Here is a 15,869-nt window from a genome sequence, read left to right on the forward strand (position 1 = left end):
AAAATGAAAAATGATAGGAGTTTTGTTACTTCTTGTCTACTCTCTGTACACCACTAGCAGTATACTGCATAAAACCGGTAACAGTATGCAGTATACAGCCTGGATACTTGAGAATACTTTGTGTGCACTACTGGTCCCAGCCAGCCAAACTGCTGATGCACACAATGAGAGGAGTTGTAGTCCTAGAAAGGACTGTTGGGTTCTTGGAGCAAGGATCCCTGCCTAACCGCAACCTGTCAACCTGTACCCTACACTATTTCTTTCTCTATAGCAGCTGCTCTATCCCTCAACTCATGCAGCATGTGTGTGAGGCGAGCCTCAGGTGACCAGAGTTTTAATAGTCGGCGGTCACCTGATCAGCCCAGCCAGTCACTGCTAAGGATGTGCACAGGGTTGGGACGTAACAGCAGGAGGTGGTAAAGCCTTCCCTGCATTTTTATTGGCTAAAAAATGGTGTCAAACATGCGGGGAGGGGAGATGAAACTTTCTCGCGTGGTGCTCGGCTCGAATAACGAGTACTTCGAGTAGGCTAATGCTTAGACAAGCATGCTCACTCATCTCTAGTTAGTTCCTTTACAAAACCTTTTTCACATGCACAGACCATTATGTCATGGCACAAAATGTAACATATGCGCAATTCAAATATTTTTATTAATGTGAACAAAGCCACATAGATCAGATATGATTACATGTATCAATAAGTTTCACACCAGTATGTCAATTATGCATTAATCAAACACAAATAGGGTAGATGTCCTGAAGTGCCGTCCCTTGACGAGCAATCTAGATGAAACAAATAGAGAATAAACATTAAAAATCATCAAAAAGATGCATAATAAAATCAATACAAAAAACGCCATAAGAAAACCTACAGATAAGGAGCAGCATTGTATTCTATATGTAAACCTGAGGGAGACAGTGTCCAACTTGTGTATCCACTCTAGTTCTTTCCTCTTGAGGGCCGTCTCTCTGTCCCCTCCCCTAATACTTTTAGAAACAGTATCCATCACCTTAAGGGTTCATTCCCACGAACATATATCGGCTCGGTTTTTACGCTGAGCTGATATACGTTGTCCTCGTGTGCAGGGGGGGGGGGATGGAAGAGCCAGGAGCAGGAACTGAGCTCCCGCCCACTCTCCGCCTCCTCTCCGTCCCTCTGCACTATTTGCAATGGGGAGACTCAGGGCGGGGGCGGGGCTAATTCAGCTCCTGGCTCCTCCATCCCCCCCCCCCACCCCTGCACACGAGGACAGCGTATATCGGCTCGGCGTGAAAACCGAGCCGATATACGTTCGTGGGAATGCACCCTAAAGCGAAGTTGGCTAATCGTATGGCCTCTATCATTAACCCCTTAAGCACACGGCCTATTTTGGCGTTGAGGAACAAACGATTTTTGGTATTTTTTCATCTCCATTTTTCAACAGCCATAACTTTTTTATTTTTTCGTAAATGCGGCCGTCTAAGGGCTTGTTTTTTGCGTGGCGAACTCTAGTTTTTATTGGTACCATTTTTGGGTACATAAAACACATTGTAAAACTTTTATTATTTTTTTTATGATCGTAGGGAGAGAAAACGTATCAATTCTGCCATAGATTTTTGCGGTTTTTTTTAGAGAGTTAATTATGCAGCATAAATAACACACTACATTTTTTTCTGCAGGTTGGTACGGTTACAACGATACCAAAATCGTTAATTTTTTTTAGGTTTTTCCCATTTTCCACAATAAAAGCCCTTTTTTGGAAATTATTTTTTTCTAAACTCACTGCATTCAAAGTCCTGTAACTTTTTTATTTTTCCATGGACAATGCTCTGTGAGGGCTTATTTTTTGCGAGATGAGCTGTAGTTTTTATTGGTACCATTTTTGGGTACATACGTTTTTTTTATCACTTTTATTGCGTTTTTGGGGATGCAAAATGCTAAAAAGTAGCATTTCGCCTCAGTTTTTTAGCGTTTTTTTAAAACGCTTTTTGCCGTGCAGGATTAAAAAGCATGTTCAATGTATTGTACGTGTCGTTACGGATGCGTCAATATCAAATATGTGGGATTTCTTTTTTAAAATTTTTTTTTGCTAATATAAGGAAAAGCATAAAAAAGGTTTTTTTTAAACTTTTTTTTACATTTTTATTTTGTGATCTTTACTTTTCTCTTTTTATTTTACACCATCTGTGTCCCTCTGCGGGACTTACACCACTGCACTCCAGATCGCTGCGATAAGGCATGGCAGTGCTAAGGCCCTGCCATACCTTATCGCTTATTACAGCGATCTTAGGCTATGGCAATACAGGACGCCGGTATCCGGCGTCCTATTGCCATAGCAACCAGCCGGGCTCTCGTGATGTTATCGCGAGAGCTGGCTGGTTGTCACAGAGGGAGCGCGCTCCCTCTGTGAACCCTTTCTTTGCCGCAATCTACTTAGATCGCGGCAGGGAAGGGGTTAACGGCGGGTGGGTGCAACTCTGATGCCCCCCGCCGTTGCAGCAGGACGCTGGCTATCACTGACAGCCGGCTCCCGGTGCGAGCTAGCACGAGATCTGCTATGATCTCGCGCTATCGCTATGACGTAAGGGTACGTCATTTTGAGGGAAGTACCCCGCTCCCATGACGTACCCTTACGTCATGGGGCGGGAAGGGGTTAAAGTGCCTAGGGATCGGGAGCTCAACTTTACTTGTCTGAATAGTGCTCTTGTGACTGAATATTCTCGATCTAACCTCCATTGTGGTCTCCCTACATAGAGGAGACCACAAGGGCATGTCACTAAGCAGATCACAAAAGATGATGGATAAGTAAAGTGGCTCAGGATGCGATAGGACTCCCCGGTATGTGGGTGATTAAATGCATCACCCTTCAGCATGTTTCCACAGCATGAACAACCAAGGCAGGGAAAATGCCCCCGCCTTGGATGTGAAAACACGTTAGTCTTGTCTACCACTTTATAGGAGCTCACCAATCTGTCTTTGATGTTTCGACATCTCCTAAAAGCCATCATTGGAGGATTGGTAAAGTCCAATATTTAGGGACACCCCTTGCCCAAAATCGGCCAATGTCGTCTCAAAATACCTGATATTCTACTTCTGAGGGGGTTGTATGTAGACAAATGTTATCCGGAGGGGGGGGGGTGGCTTTTCTTGTTTGCTCTGGGCTTTCTGAGATCCGTGCGACTCAGGGACCGTGCTCTCACTGCTGCTGGAAACACAAGATCAGGAGGATATCCACTCTCTATAAATTTTTGGCACATCTGATTTAATCGCATATCAATATCCCCATCTCTCACAATCCTGCGAACCCTGAGCAACTGGCTCCAGGGTAACGACTGCAGGGTTTGCTTCAGATGACAGCTGCTATATAGTAATAGATCATTACGATTAGAGATGAGCGAGCACCAAAATGCTCCGGTGCTCGTTGCTCGAGTCGAGCTTTCCGCGATGCTTGAGGGTTCGTTTTGAGTAACGAACCCCATTGAAGTCAATGGGCGACTCGAGCATTTTTTGTATATCACCGATGCTCGCTAAGTTTTTCATTTGTGCAAATCTTCAAAACCTACGAAAGTGCTGGAAATGACACAGAAACGGATAGGGCAGGCGAGGGGCTACATGTTGGGCTGCATCTCAAGTTCCCAGGTCCCACTATTAAGCCACAATAGCGGCAAGAGTGCCCCCCCCCCAACCATTTTTACTTCGGACAAACCCTCATTAGTAAGGCACATCTTAGCTAAGCACCACACTACCTCCAACCAAGCACAAGCACTGCCTGCGGGAAACACCCCTGCTTCTTCTCCTGGGTTACATGCTGCCCAACCCACCGCACGACCCTGCGTCCGCAACGCACACAAAAGTGTCCCTGTGCAGCCTTCAGCTGCCCTCATGCCACACGCTTGCTTCATAGCTACAACACCCTCATGTCTATTTATAAGTGCGTCTGCCATGAGTAGGTACCAGGGAGGGGGGGGGGGGCGATAGACCACAATACTGTGTGAGAATTGATAATAGATTGATGTTCCATCTTCATTCCAATCCTTTGTCACCTCCGTCAGGAGCTGCAATCGTGGGCATAAAGGGGGCTCCGCTGCCAGCCCAGCACTTCTACACATCTCCACGATGCAGCAATACTCGGTGTGGGAAGTATGTGAGCAGGCCCAGGGTCAGCCTCTGTCCCAGCAAACACCTTGTGTGGCCAAGGTGCTGCGAGTGACATTGCAATGGGGACTCCATGTGTCCACACACTACTCATTCAGTTTGGGTGTCGGATACCTCATCAACAACGCAAGCGGTAAACCATCTGCACTCTGCACCCTACCCAAGTCTGTCAGTGTTTTGGGGACAGACAGGTAAAACACCTCAATGGGAAGTCTGTTTGCACCCACAGCATGGGTGGCTAGCAGGAACCCACAGACGGTACACAAAGAAATCCCATTGCAGTGCCCCGGATAGCTGAGCTTACATCAGAGAAAATACATGTTGGCTGCGGCCCACACGCCATGCCCTAGTCAGTCTGGGTTTTTGGGGGGGCCAGATAGGTAGAACACCACGATGGGAAGATTTAGTGCACCCATAGTATACACAGACCCCTGTAATATTCCTGTAGCAAAGGTATAAGCTGACCCCAGTAAAAGTTATGTTGCAGAAGTCTAGGGAGACCCCATTAACATTTTTGTAGTAACAGTTTAGACAGACCCCAGTAACATTTCATTAGCAGAAGTATAGGCAGACCCCTGTAACATTTCTGTAGCAGCAGTATAAGCAGACCCCTGTAACATTTATGTAGCAGAAGCATAGGTAGACCCCTGTAACATGTCTGAAGCAAAAGCATAGGCAGACGCCAGTACCATATTAGCAGAAGGATACGCAGACCCCCTGTAACATTTACGAGGCAGAAGTATAGGCAGACACCAGTAACATTTCTGTAGCAGAAGTATAGGCAGACTCCTGTAACATTTAAGTGGCAGAAGCATAGGCAGACCCCAGTAACAGTTATGTAGCAGCAGTATAGGCAGACCCCTGTAACACTTCTGTAGCAGCAGTATAAGCAGACCACTGTAACATTCATGTAGCAGAAGCATAGGCAGACCCCAGTAACATGTCTGTAGTAGAAGTATAGGCAGACCCCAGTAACATGTCTGTAGTAGAAGTATAGGCAGACCCCAGTAACATGTCTGTAGTAGAAGTATAGGCAGACCCCAGTAACATTTCTGTAGTAGAAGTATAGGCAGACCCCAGTAACATTTCTGTAGTAGAAGTATAGGCAGACCCCAGTAACATTTCTGTTGCAGCAGTATAAGCAGACCCCTGTAACATTTTTGTAGCAGCAGTATAAGCAGACCCCTGTAACATTTAAGTAGCAGAAGCATAGGCAGACCCCTGTAACATTAACGTGGCAGCAGTATTAGCAGACCCCAGTAACACTCTTGTGGCAGCAGTATTAGCAGACCCCAGTAACACTCTTGAGGCAGCAGTATAGGAAGACCCATGTAAGATTTACGTTGCAGAAGTATAGGCTGAGCCCTGTAACATTCAATTGGCAGCATTATAGGCAGACCCCTGTAACATGTAAGTGGCAGCAGTATAGGCAGACCCCTGTAACCTTCTTGTAGCAGAAGTATATGCAGGCAGGCAGACCCCAGTAAAATTTCTGTAGTAATAGTATAGGCCAACCTCTGAAACATTGGGATACCATGAGCGTAGGCTGGAAAAATTAGTTGGATAAGAGTGTAGGCGTGGGCCCCAAAAATTACTGTACCAAGAGTACAAGTGTACCTCTAAAAAATTTATCAACCGAGAGGGCAGGTGAAACCCATAAACATTTTTTTAAAGATACAGCTCACTGTTGCTTAATTTGTAACAGAGCATGAAGGCAGCCCTGTTAAAAAAAATTGGTTCATGTTACAGTCTCAATACTTTTGAAACTTTGAAAAATAGTTTAAAAAATTGGTAGATGTAGATGAGCCTTTTGGGCCGCAGAAAAATTGGCGGTTCAGCGCGATGACATGTTGTTTCTGGAGGAGGAGTAGCAGGAGGAGGACTAATGTCAGAGACAGATTGACAAAGATAAATGCCCTGTTTTCACGGTGATAGAGAAGAGTGCTTTTATCTGCGGTTTGAGCGAAAAGATTCTTTAGGTTCCGCTGCTCTCCGCCGGTGGAGAAGAGAAGTCTGGGGAAATCCAGGCTTTGTTCATCTTTATGAGTGTAAGCATGTCGGCACTGGCAGTTGACAGGCGGGTATGCTTGTCCGTGATGATTCCCCCAGCTGCACTAAATACCCTCTCTAACAAGACGCTAGAGGCAGGGCAAGCAAGCACCTCCAGGGCATATAGTGCAAGTTCGTGCCACGTGTTCAGCTTTGACATCCAATAGTTGTATGGAGCTGAGGCATTACGGAGAACGGTGGTACGATTGGCTACGTACTCCCTCATCATCTTTTTACAGTGCTCCCTCCGACTCAGCCTTGACTGGGGAGTGGTAACACAGTCTTGCTGGGGATCCATAAAGCTGGCAAAGGCCTTGGAGAGTGTTCCCCTGCCTGCGCTGGACATGCTGCCTGATCTTCGCGTCTCCCCTGCTACTTGGCCCTCGGAACTGCGGCTTCTGCCACTAGCGCTGTCAGATGGGAAGTTTAGCATCACTTTTTCCACCAGGGCCCTGTGGTATTGCATCCCTCTCGTACCCCTTTCCTCTTCGCGAATGAGAGTGGAAAGGTTCTCTTTATACCATGGGTCGAGAAGGGTGTACACCCAGTAATCCGTAGTGGCCAGAATGTGTCTAACGCAAGGGTCACGAGAAAGGCAGCCTAACATGAAGTCAGCCATGTGTGCCAGGGTACCAGTACGCAACACATCGCTGTCCTCACTAGGAAGATCACTTTCTGGATCCTCCTCCTCGTCCACAGGCCATACACGCTGAACAGATGGGAGGCAAGCAGCATGGGTACCCTCTGCAGTGGGCCCAGCTGTCTCTTCCCCCTCCTCCTCCTGCTCCTCCTCCTCCTACTCCAAACTGCGCTGAGATATAGACATGAGGGTGCTCTGACTATCAAGCAACATACTCTCTTCCCCTGTTCCCTGTTCTGACCGCAAAGCATCAGCCTTCATGCATTGCAGCAAACTTCTCAACAGGCATAGCAGAGGAATGGTGACGCTAATGATTGCAGCATCGACGCTCACCATCTGGGTAGAGGAGGAGGAGGATGAGGGTTTAGAGGAGGTGGCATAGACCGCTGCAGATACCAGAACTGAGGAAGGACCCGCTATTCTGGGTGTGGGTAGGACGTCTGCGGTCCCAGGCTCTGACTCAGTCCCAGCCTCCACCAAATTCACCCAATGTGCCATCAGGGAGATATAGTGGCCCTGCCCGCTGGTAATTGTCCACGTGTCCGTGGTTAAGTGGACCTTCCCAGAAAACTGCGTTGGTGAGGGCACGATTGATGCTGCGGGAGACGTGCTGGTGTACGGCTGGGACGGCACACCAGGAAAAATAGTGGCGATTGAGGACCGAGTAGCGTGCCACCATCATGTTTTTGAAAACCTCCGTTTCCACAAGCCTGTATGGCAGCATCTCCAGGCTGATCAATTTCGCATTGTGCATGTTCAATGCTTGAGCGTGCGGGTGCGTGGCGGCGTATTTGCGCCTTCACTCCAACACTTGCGCTAGCGACAGCTGGACGTTGTGCTGAGAGACATTGCTGGATGAGGCTGAGGACAGCGGAGGTAAGGGTGTGGGTGCAGGCCGGGAGGCGCTCGTGCTTGTGCCCTGAGAGGGGGGTCGGATCTGAGTGGCAGGTTGGGACACAGGGGGAGAGGCAGTGGTGCGACCCGGAGGCGGTGAACGGCCTTCGTCCCACCTTGGAGGGTGCTTGGCCATCATATGCCTGTGCATGCTGGTGGTGGTGAGGCTGGTACTGGCGGCTCCCCGGCTGATCTTGGCGCGACACAGGTTGCACACCACTGTTCGTCGGTCGTCCGCGCTCACTGAAAAACATCCACACCTTTAAAGGCCTAGGCCTCTGCAGGGTGGCTTGGCATGAGGGGGTGCTTTGGTTAACAGTTGGGGGAGTCTTCGCTCTGGCCCTGCCTCTACCCCTGGCCACCCTACTGCCTATTCCAACCTGTCTTGCTGCTACACTTGCCTGCCCCTCTGAAGACCGGTCCTCAGTTGGCTTAGCAAACCAGGTGGGGTCAGTCACCTCATCACCCAGCAGCTCTTCCTCCGAATCCTCCGTGTGCTCCTCCCTCGGACTTACTGCCCTTACTACTACCTCACAGATAGACAATTGTGTCTCATCATCATCGACCTCCTCACCCACCGAAAGCTCTTGAGACAGTTGCCGGAAGTCCCCAGCCTCATCACCCGGACCCCGGGAGCCTTCCAAAGGTTGGGCATCGGTGGCATCATGACAAACTCCTCAGGTGGGAGAGGAACCATTTTTTCCCAATCAAGGCAGGGGCCCGAGAACAGTTCCTGGGAGTCTGCCTCCTCAGCAGAATATGTCATTTTCATGGAGTGAAGAGGCTGGGAGGAAGGAGGAGCAGCAGCGAGAGGATTTAGAGTTGCAGCAGTGGATGGCGTAGAAGACTGGGTGGTCGATACATTGCTGGATGCATTTTCTGCTATCCACGACAGGACCTGCTCACACTGCTCATTTTGTAATAAAAGGTCTACCACGTGGACCCCAAAATTGTGATATGAAACTGGGGACCCCAGAAACTTGCCTCTCTCTCAATCCCGCAGCAGCCAGCTGTGTTTCACCTGGACCAGGAACTCGGCCTGTGCCCACACCCTCACTTGGACCTCCGCGTCCTTGCCCGCATCCACGTCCTCTAGCCCTACCCCTCAGCATGGTGTATTTCGAATTGGATATGTTTGATTAGTGACTAAGTATATAACTGAGATAATAGCATTGTATATGCGAACCAGCTTGAAAAGACCCATGCTGCGGGTGAAACAGCTGTAGCTGTATACCTTGACCAAAGAATGAAACTAAAGAAGCGATTTAATATAAAGGAAGAAATGTTGAGTATTTAATCTTCACATCACTGATGCTGCTTGCATGTATTGGAACTTGTGGATTGCGTTTGGGACTAGGATCCTGTCCTGACCTAGCGTGCATCTAATACCACTCCATCCACGACTGGAAGATTGGTGAGTGCTGCTGACAATCTGTATTTTCAGGTGACCTAATAACTATGCATAAATATATCAGGGGACAATACAGAGATCTCTCCCATCATCTATTATACCCAGGACTGTAACAAGGGGGCGCTCTAACTATGTATAGATATATCAGGGGACAGTGCAGAGATCTCTCCCATCATCTATTATACCCAGGACTGTAACAAGGGGGTGTGAGGGTATATATATATATTGCCATATGTTTTTTTTTATGCTTTTATACCTGTATGCAAGTTTTATTCAATTCCAAATTAGAAAAAAAACGTATATGTCGCCTTACATCAGATATTCCAAGGCTTTAGAAGGCTGAGAGAGATGTTCTAGAAATTCAGAGAAGATACGGAACCAGACATGAAGGACGCATGTACTTGGCCGTTTTCCCAGAAGCGCTGGAACAAGATATCAAGATGTTCAACCATGTACATAATTTTCACTGTCTCAGGCCGAAAATCCGGACTGCCCATATATGGTTATGAGCCCATCACCCCCTGGTTGGGGATGGGACAAAGGGTATAAGATCTCATGTAATCTGTAATAAAACACGTCGGCACAGCGCAGCCATGTCCCGTGTGAGGAATGATACCAGATCTCCCTGTGTGGTGTTTTTTTCTTTACCGCCGGCAACGGGGCAAGTGGTGTGGGCCCGATTGGTGCTGTACTTAGAAATATTACCCTGATAGGGGCGCTCTAATAACTAAGTATAATATATCAGGGGTCAGTACAGAGATCTCTACCATCATCTATTATACCCAGGACTGTGACTCTAACAAGGTGGCACCCTCTACATCTAGCGGAAAGAAGGTTTCTACACCAACATAGAAGGGGGTTCTTTACTGTAAGAGCCGTGAGACCATCGAACTCTCTGACTGAGGATGTGGTGATGGCGAACTCGATAAAGGAGTTCAAGAGTGGCCTGGATGCCTTTCTGTATTAGATTACATTATTAAATATTATAATCACTAATTACTCCAGAAGAGTCGGTGATCCGGGGATTATTCTGATTGCCAGATTAGATTAGAGTCAGGAAGAACGATTTTCCCCTTAAATGGGGGAAGTTGTCTTCTTCACAGTTATAGACTTAAAAACTATAATTCTTTATTAGGATATTGCTTAAAAAACATATATGGGCTGACGTACACATATAGAACATATAGACGAAGGATACTAAGTACCCTTTCTAAACACCTTCCTCCTATAATAATATAAATCGGAGGTATAATTAATGTTTGACGGAAGCTCAGTGCTTAGATAAACTCAAATATAGGATAACCAAAAGTGTCGTGCTAGGACTGATAATGCAGTACTTGACTCTTAATGAAGGGGGCAGTCCCAGGCAAGGTATTTCTGGCGCTAATGCCTAGACAGTCATTATGACCTGTTGCTCACCATCAGAACACAGGTCCCTGATACTCTTTCTTTCATTTATTTTGTTGTGCTCTATATCTGGTGCTTTAGCTGAGCTGCTTTGAGAATCTTTAGCTAGACTGCTCCACCATGACTAGATCTAACTTTTATCTAGGTCTATTTGATTATCCTGTGGCTGTATCTAGTCGGTGAGGGCTTTTACCTTGCTTTCTTCGGTCCTCATAGGGCATCTGACTGCTGTATATTCAAGTGGCCCGCCGAGGCGACCATCTAGTTTTAGCCGCTGGCACTACACAGCGTGGCCGCTGACTATTTTTCAGCATTTATGCCTTGTGGCCAACCAAAGCGACCGTCTGGCACTATACAGCTTAGTCGCTGATTATTTTTCAGTGTTTACGCATTGTGGCCAACCGAAGCGACCGTCTGGCACTATACAGCGTAGTCGCTGTTTATTTTTCAGCATTTACGCATTGTGGCCAACCGAAGCAACCGTCTGGCACTATACAGCGTAGTCGCTGTTTATTTTTTCAGCATTTACGCCTTGTGACCGCTTAGTCTCAGCCTCTGGCATGATATAGCGTAGTCGCTGACTATCGTTCAGCGCTTACGCCGTGGTTGTTAAGTCACTTTAGACTCCATCTTGAATTATTACTTATTCAACAACCCTCACTGCCTAAATCAGTAACTTTGCACCATTACGATTGAGCAACTAATCTTAGATCTGTGCATCATAGCGACAGTGCTGTGGTACATATACTCTGTGTACTTTAATTCATCAACGTTAGCTCCTGATGAACCACAGTTTTTAAGTGGGGAAACGCGTTGAGCCTTAAACCTACTGAGCCTTAAGAGCCCTAGACCTACTGTCTGCAAACGTGCTTCCATATTACAGGCGCACTACAACCTCAGCTCTGGTATTAGAGCTGGAGTATTATTGTAGGCCTTCAATATGTCATTCTACTGCCACGAACTGTATTACCAATTCGGGCCCTCCCTTTGAGAACATTGATTAGAGAGTCTCAAAAAGTACATCAGATCCACTGTAAGTTTTTTCGGAGTCAAGTACTGCATTATCAGTCCTAGCACGACACTTTTGGTTATCCTATATTTGAGTTTATCTAAGCACTGAGCTTCCATCAAACATTGATTATACCTCCGATTTATATTATTATAGGAGGAAGGTGTTTAGAAAGGGTACTTAGTATCCTTCGTCTATATGTTGTCTGTGTTCGTCAGCCCATATATGTTTTTTAAGCGATAGCCTAATAAAGAGTTATAGTTTTTAAGTCTAACTGTGAAGGGCTTTAACTATTATTTACTATAGACTCTCCCATCTCTGTGATAAGGGAAATTGTCTTCTACCTCATTTTTTTTTTTTGCCTTCCTCTGGATCAACATTGGAGGGATGAATAAGCTGAACTAGATGGACATGTCTTTTTTCGGCCTAGTATGCTTTTTTACAATGGATGATACTGGATCCCGATACCTGAACCAGTAACCCCTCCTACTATGTCTAAGCTATAACACTGGGGCATATTATGTGACAGAAGGGCTTTTAGGTCCTGATGGTATGATGTATTATCCTGCTGCAATATCCCAGCATTGTGGGGGACATAAAGTCCATGAAGGGCTGAAAATGGTCAGCAAGCAGTGAAATGTAGCAGGCACCAATAACTGCTGTGTTTAAGCGAAACAGTATACCCAACCTCATGTGCCCAGGTGAGGTGCTGTGTCCAGTGTTGTGGTGATAACAGAGGCGCTCTGGTGGTCTTCTGCTCCCATATCCCATTGAAGTTAAAAAATGTTGTGCTGACCTGCTAGATGAGTGTGTGGGGTCTCCTGCAATGAATGTGGATGGGATTTCTGGCGGCGGCGCTTGTCTGTGGTTGTGCGTGGACACTGTAATGTCCACTGGAAGTAGTAATGCCTGACATTTTCCCAGTAGAATCATAGAATGTTAGAGTTGGAAGGGACCTCCGGGGTCATCTGGTCCAACCGCCTGCTCAGTGCAGGATTCACTACATCATCCCAGACAGATATTTGTCCAGCCTTTGTTTAAACACTTCCATTGAAGGAGAACTCACCACCTCCCGTGGTAACCTGTTCCACTCATTGATCCCCCTCACTGTCTAGTATCTAAACTGTGTCTCCTCCCTTTCAGTTTTATCCCATTGCTTCTAGTCTTTCCTTGTGCAGATGAGAATAGGGCTGATCCCTCTGCTCTGTGACAGCCCTTTAGATATTTGTAGACAGCTATTAAGTCTCCTCTCAGCCTTCTAAACACATGACACTGGGTATCGAGGAATGTTAAATACCTCATAACTTCAGAAGATGGAAAATCTCATCCGTCTGGCACCTACAATCATAATGAACTCCAATAATTCATGCTACCATGCCATGAGCACACTGGCCAGTGTCCAACCTCACTCACAAGATACCACCTCACAACTTATACAGGTGTGGGTGTTCACAAGCCCTCCCATGAGGTAACACCACTTAATCATCAATTTACATACTGTTACCCCAGGATGTTTTCCATGCCTGTGTTATAGGAAGGAAATGTGCCAAGAATGGAGGACAGTGAAGATGAAGAGCAGAAAGAGCAGATCTGGAGAATAGAGGACAATGCGTTGTCACTGCAGTACTATGGATCCCGCTCTCACCTCTTAACAGGTCACCAAATAGCTGATTGTCTTCTCCTCCTCTGCAATTAAATAAAAGAAAATGCAAGTCAGGACAGCTGGACAAGCAAAGCAGCAGAAGGCACCAGCCAGACAATAACATGTCTGATGGAAGGGACTGACATGACTATGGACTCCTCGTGGGCAGTGCCCCACAGTGCATCTCATGGTAAAGTGAGGCTACCTTCATACCATCATCATCATCACATTATATAAACCAGAGCTCTGACCACTGCTATTAATCATGCAGGAAACGAATAATCCCCATTGGTGGCTGATGGTTATAGATAGAGTGGGCACAGCAATCTTAGCAAATAAGGGCACCGTGACCATCCACTTGGTTCCTCCCTTAGATGGGATTGGGGTGGACAAGCACCAGGTCCTTCATGGCTAACATAGTTTGTATATTTTGGGTTCAACCAGCTCCTGAGTGATGCCCCATAGATGCCAGCTAGGGGTCTCTCTAGGGTATGAATGCCTCTGCGGGTCTATGTTACCTTTCATGTAGTAATCAAAGATACTAATCATGGCCGGTTTCAGACCGCTCACTGGAACCTTCCGTTCGGCATGAATCTCCAGGGTCTGTGTCTGATTGGTGACCTGAGAAAACAGGAGAGAAATGCTGAGGATTTACATGACTATACATTATTGTATCAGAAGACTCGGACATTTCTGCCTCATGCTGTTCTGTTTATTGTCCGGGTTGCTACTTATATTTTATATGCTTCAGTGCTGATTGCTGTTTTTTCCTCTTTTTATTGCTTTCATTATGATGTTTTTTACTATCGATCCCAGGTCATCATGTCAGCTCAGAGTCCTGTATGTCACGCACAGAGAAGTGGAGATCCTGTAGCATGAGACAACAGTAATCAATGACCCCTCCGCCTGCTTCTGGTAATCTGTCTTGGTTGCCCGCTGCTAGAGACAGACTACACAAGGCAGCAGGCAGTAGACATCAAGTTCTAAGGAAGGGAGCCCCCCAGCCGTCAGCACTTTAGAGAGATTCTTCAGCACAAATTGTCATTTCAGGTAAGTAAAGTGATTTGCAGTTTTGCTTGTTGCCACATTGGTTGTCATATAAGTACAAGTTCATTAAGACGTTAGTGACCAGTTAAAGTGATATGGTGGAGCTTGGCTTTAGGAGTAAGTCTCGGGTCTGTTGCTGCAGGGTCATGGGAACGTCTCACCTTTTCTATGTAGATGGACACACTATCTTCACCCTTCTCCACTCTGTTCACCATCGGAAGTTTCATCAGCTGCAACAAATAACCGAATATTACATCTTACATCGGAGACTGAAGACCGAGAACTGCAGGTACTGAAGGCCACACGGTTGTCTTTTTTTAAATTTTTTTAAACAATCTCTTTTATTTGTTTCACGTGAAAAAGATCCATATTACATTTTTAAAGGGGTGGTCTCGCGAAATCAAGTGGGGTCATACACTTCTGTATGGCCATATTAATGCACTTTGTAATATACATCGTGCATTAAATATGAGCCATACAGAAGTTATTCACTTACCTGCTCCGTTGCTAGCGTCCCCGTCGCCATGGTTCCGTCTAATTTCGGCGTCTTCTTGCCTTTTTAGACGCACTTGCGCAGATCCGTCTTCTCCCTTCTTCTCCCTTCGGCTCCGCTCGGCAGCATCGGCATTTTGGCTCCGCCCCCTTGTACGCATCATCGCGTAGCTCCGCCCCCGTCACGTGCCGATTCCAGCCAATCAGGAGGCTGGAACCGGCACACATCATGGGGCGGAGCTACGCGATGATGCGTACAAGGGGGCGGAGCCAAAATGCCGATGCTGCCGAGCGGAGCCGAAGGGAGAAGAAGGGAGAAGACGGATCTGCGCAAGCGCGTCTAAAAAGGCAAGAAGACGCCGAAATTAGACGGAACCATGGCGACGGGGACGCTAGCAACGGAGCAGGTAAGTGAATAACTTCTGTATGGCTCATATTTAATGCACGATGTATATTACAAAGTGCATTAATATGGCCATACAGAAGTGTATAACCCCACTTGCTGCCGCGAGACAACCCCTTTAATACAAACATACAAGGTTATGCAATTAAAGATAGACAAAATTGGCCACGCAGGGCGTCTGACATAGTAGGATTGTAAGTTTGCCTAGAAGAGTGAATTCTATGTGGAGCGGGTTCCTCATTATAATCCCTTGGCCTTTGCAGTTGTGTGTCTTTTGTTGGCCGGGTGAACGAGGCACGTAGGCATGACTGCTGTTGTGAATGCGTAGCGGAGGTAGCAATTAGTTTGTAGGTGTGTAGTGGGTGAAAGGTTATGAATTTAAACTAGAACGAATAACCAATATTACGATAAAGTAACTACGAGATGTCAGATTTTCGTGTTAAGAGATGTAGTGATGAGCCAGGTTGGGTTTTGGTAGTGGTCAAGTTTTAGGATGGGTAGTCTGATCTTTATTAGAGTGTTGTGAAATAGTGGATCCAGGGGTCCCAAACTGATAAAAAAAACTCTTTCTATTCGCTGTCTCCCAAGCTACTAGTTCCTCAAATCTGTAAATCTGGGCGACTTTGTCCCTCCAGAGGTCTAGTGTGGGGGTTGATTTTTCTTTCCAGAGGAGGGCGATAATTAATTTGGCTGCTGATAGGAGTATCGTCGGTAGGTGTTTCTTAGCTGGTGTGAATTGT

General features: G+C 46.6%; 2 protein-coding genes across 2 annotated transcripts in view; both read right to left on the reverse strand.

Moving 5' to 3' along the window:
• Window positions 1-638: 638 nt before the first annotated feature.
• The window catches only part of LOC136626392 (pregnancy zone protein-like), a 600,260-nt gene continuing 585,029 nt past the window's right edge, over window positions 639-15,869 (reverse strand). Inside the window, exon 7 of the mRNA XM_066601396.1 lies at window positions 639-783. The gene's annotated coding sequence lies outside the window, so the exon portion shown is untranslated. The remainder of the gene's footprint in view (window positions 784-15,869) is intronic.
• The window catches only part of LOC136626787 (alpha-2-macroglobulin-like protein 1), a 172,763-nt gene continuing 170,087 nt past the window's right edge, over window positions 13,194-15,869 (reverse strand). The window contains exons 35-37 of the mRNA XM_066601792.1: window positions 14,396-14,464; window positions 13,706-13,808; window positions 13,194-13,231 (exon numbers count right to left, since the gene is read on the reverse strand). Of these exons, the coding sequence (XP_066457889.1) occupies window positions 13,194-13,231; window positions 13,706-13,808; window positions 14,396-14,464 (210 nt within the window). The remainder of the gene's footprint in view (window positions 13,232-13,705; window positions 13,809-14,395; window positions 14,465-15,869) is intronic.

This window comes from Eleutherodactylus coqui, chromosome 4, assembly GCF_035609145.1.
Source record: "Eleutherodactylus coqui strain aEleCoq1 chromosome 4, aEleCoq1.hap1, whole genome shotgun sequence".
Classification (NCBI taxonomy): domain Eukaryota; kingdom Metazoa; phylum Chordata; class Amphibia; order Anura; family Eleutherodactylidae; genus Eleutherodactylus; species Eleutherodactylus coqui.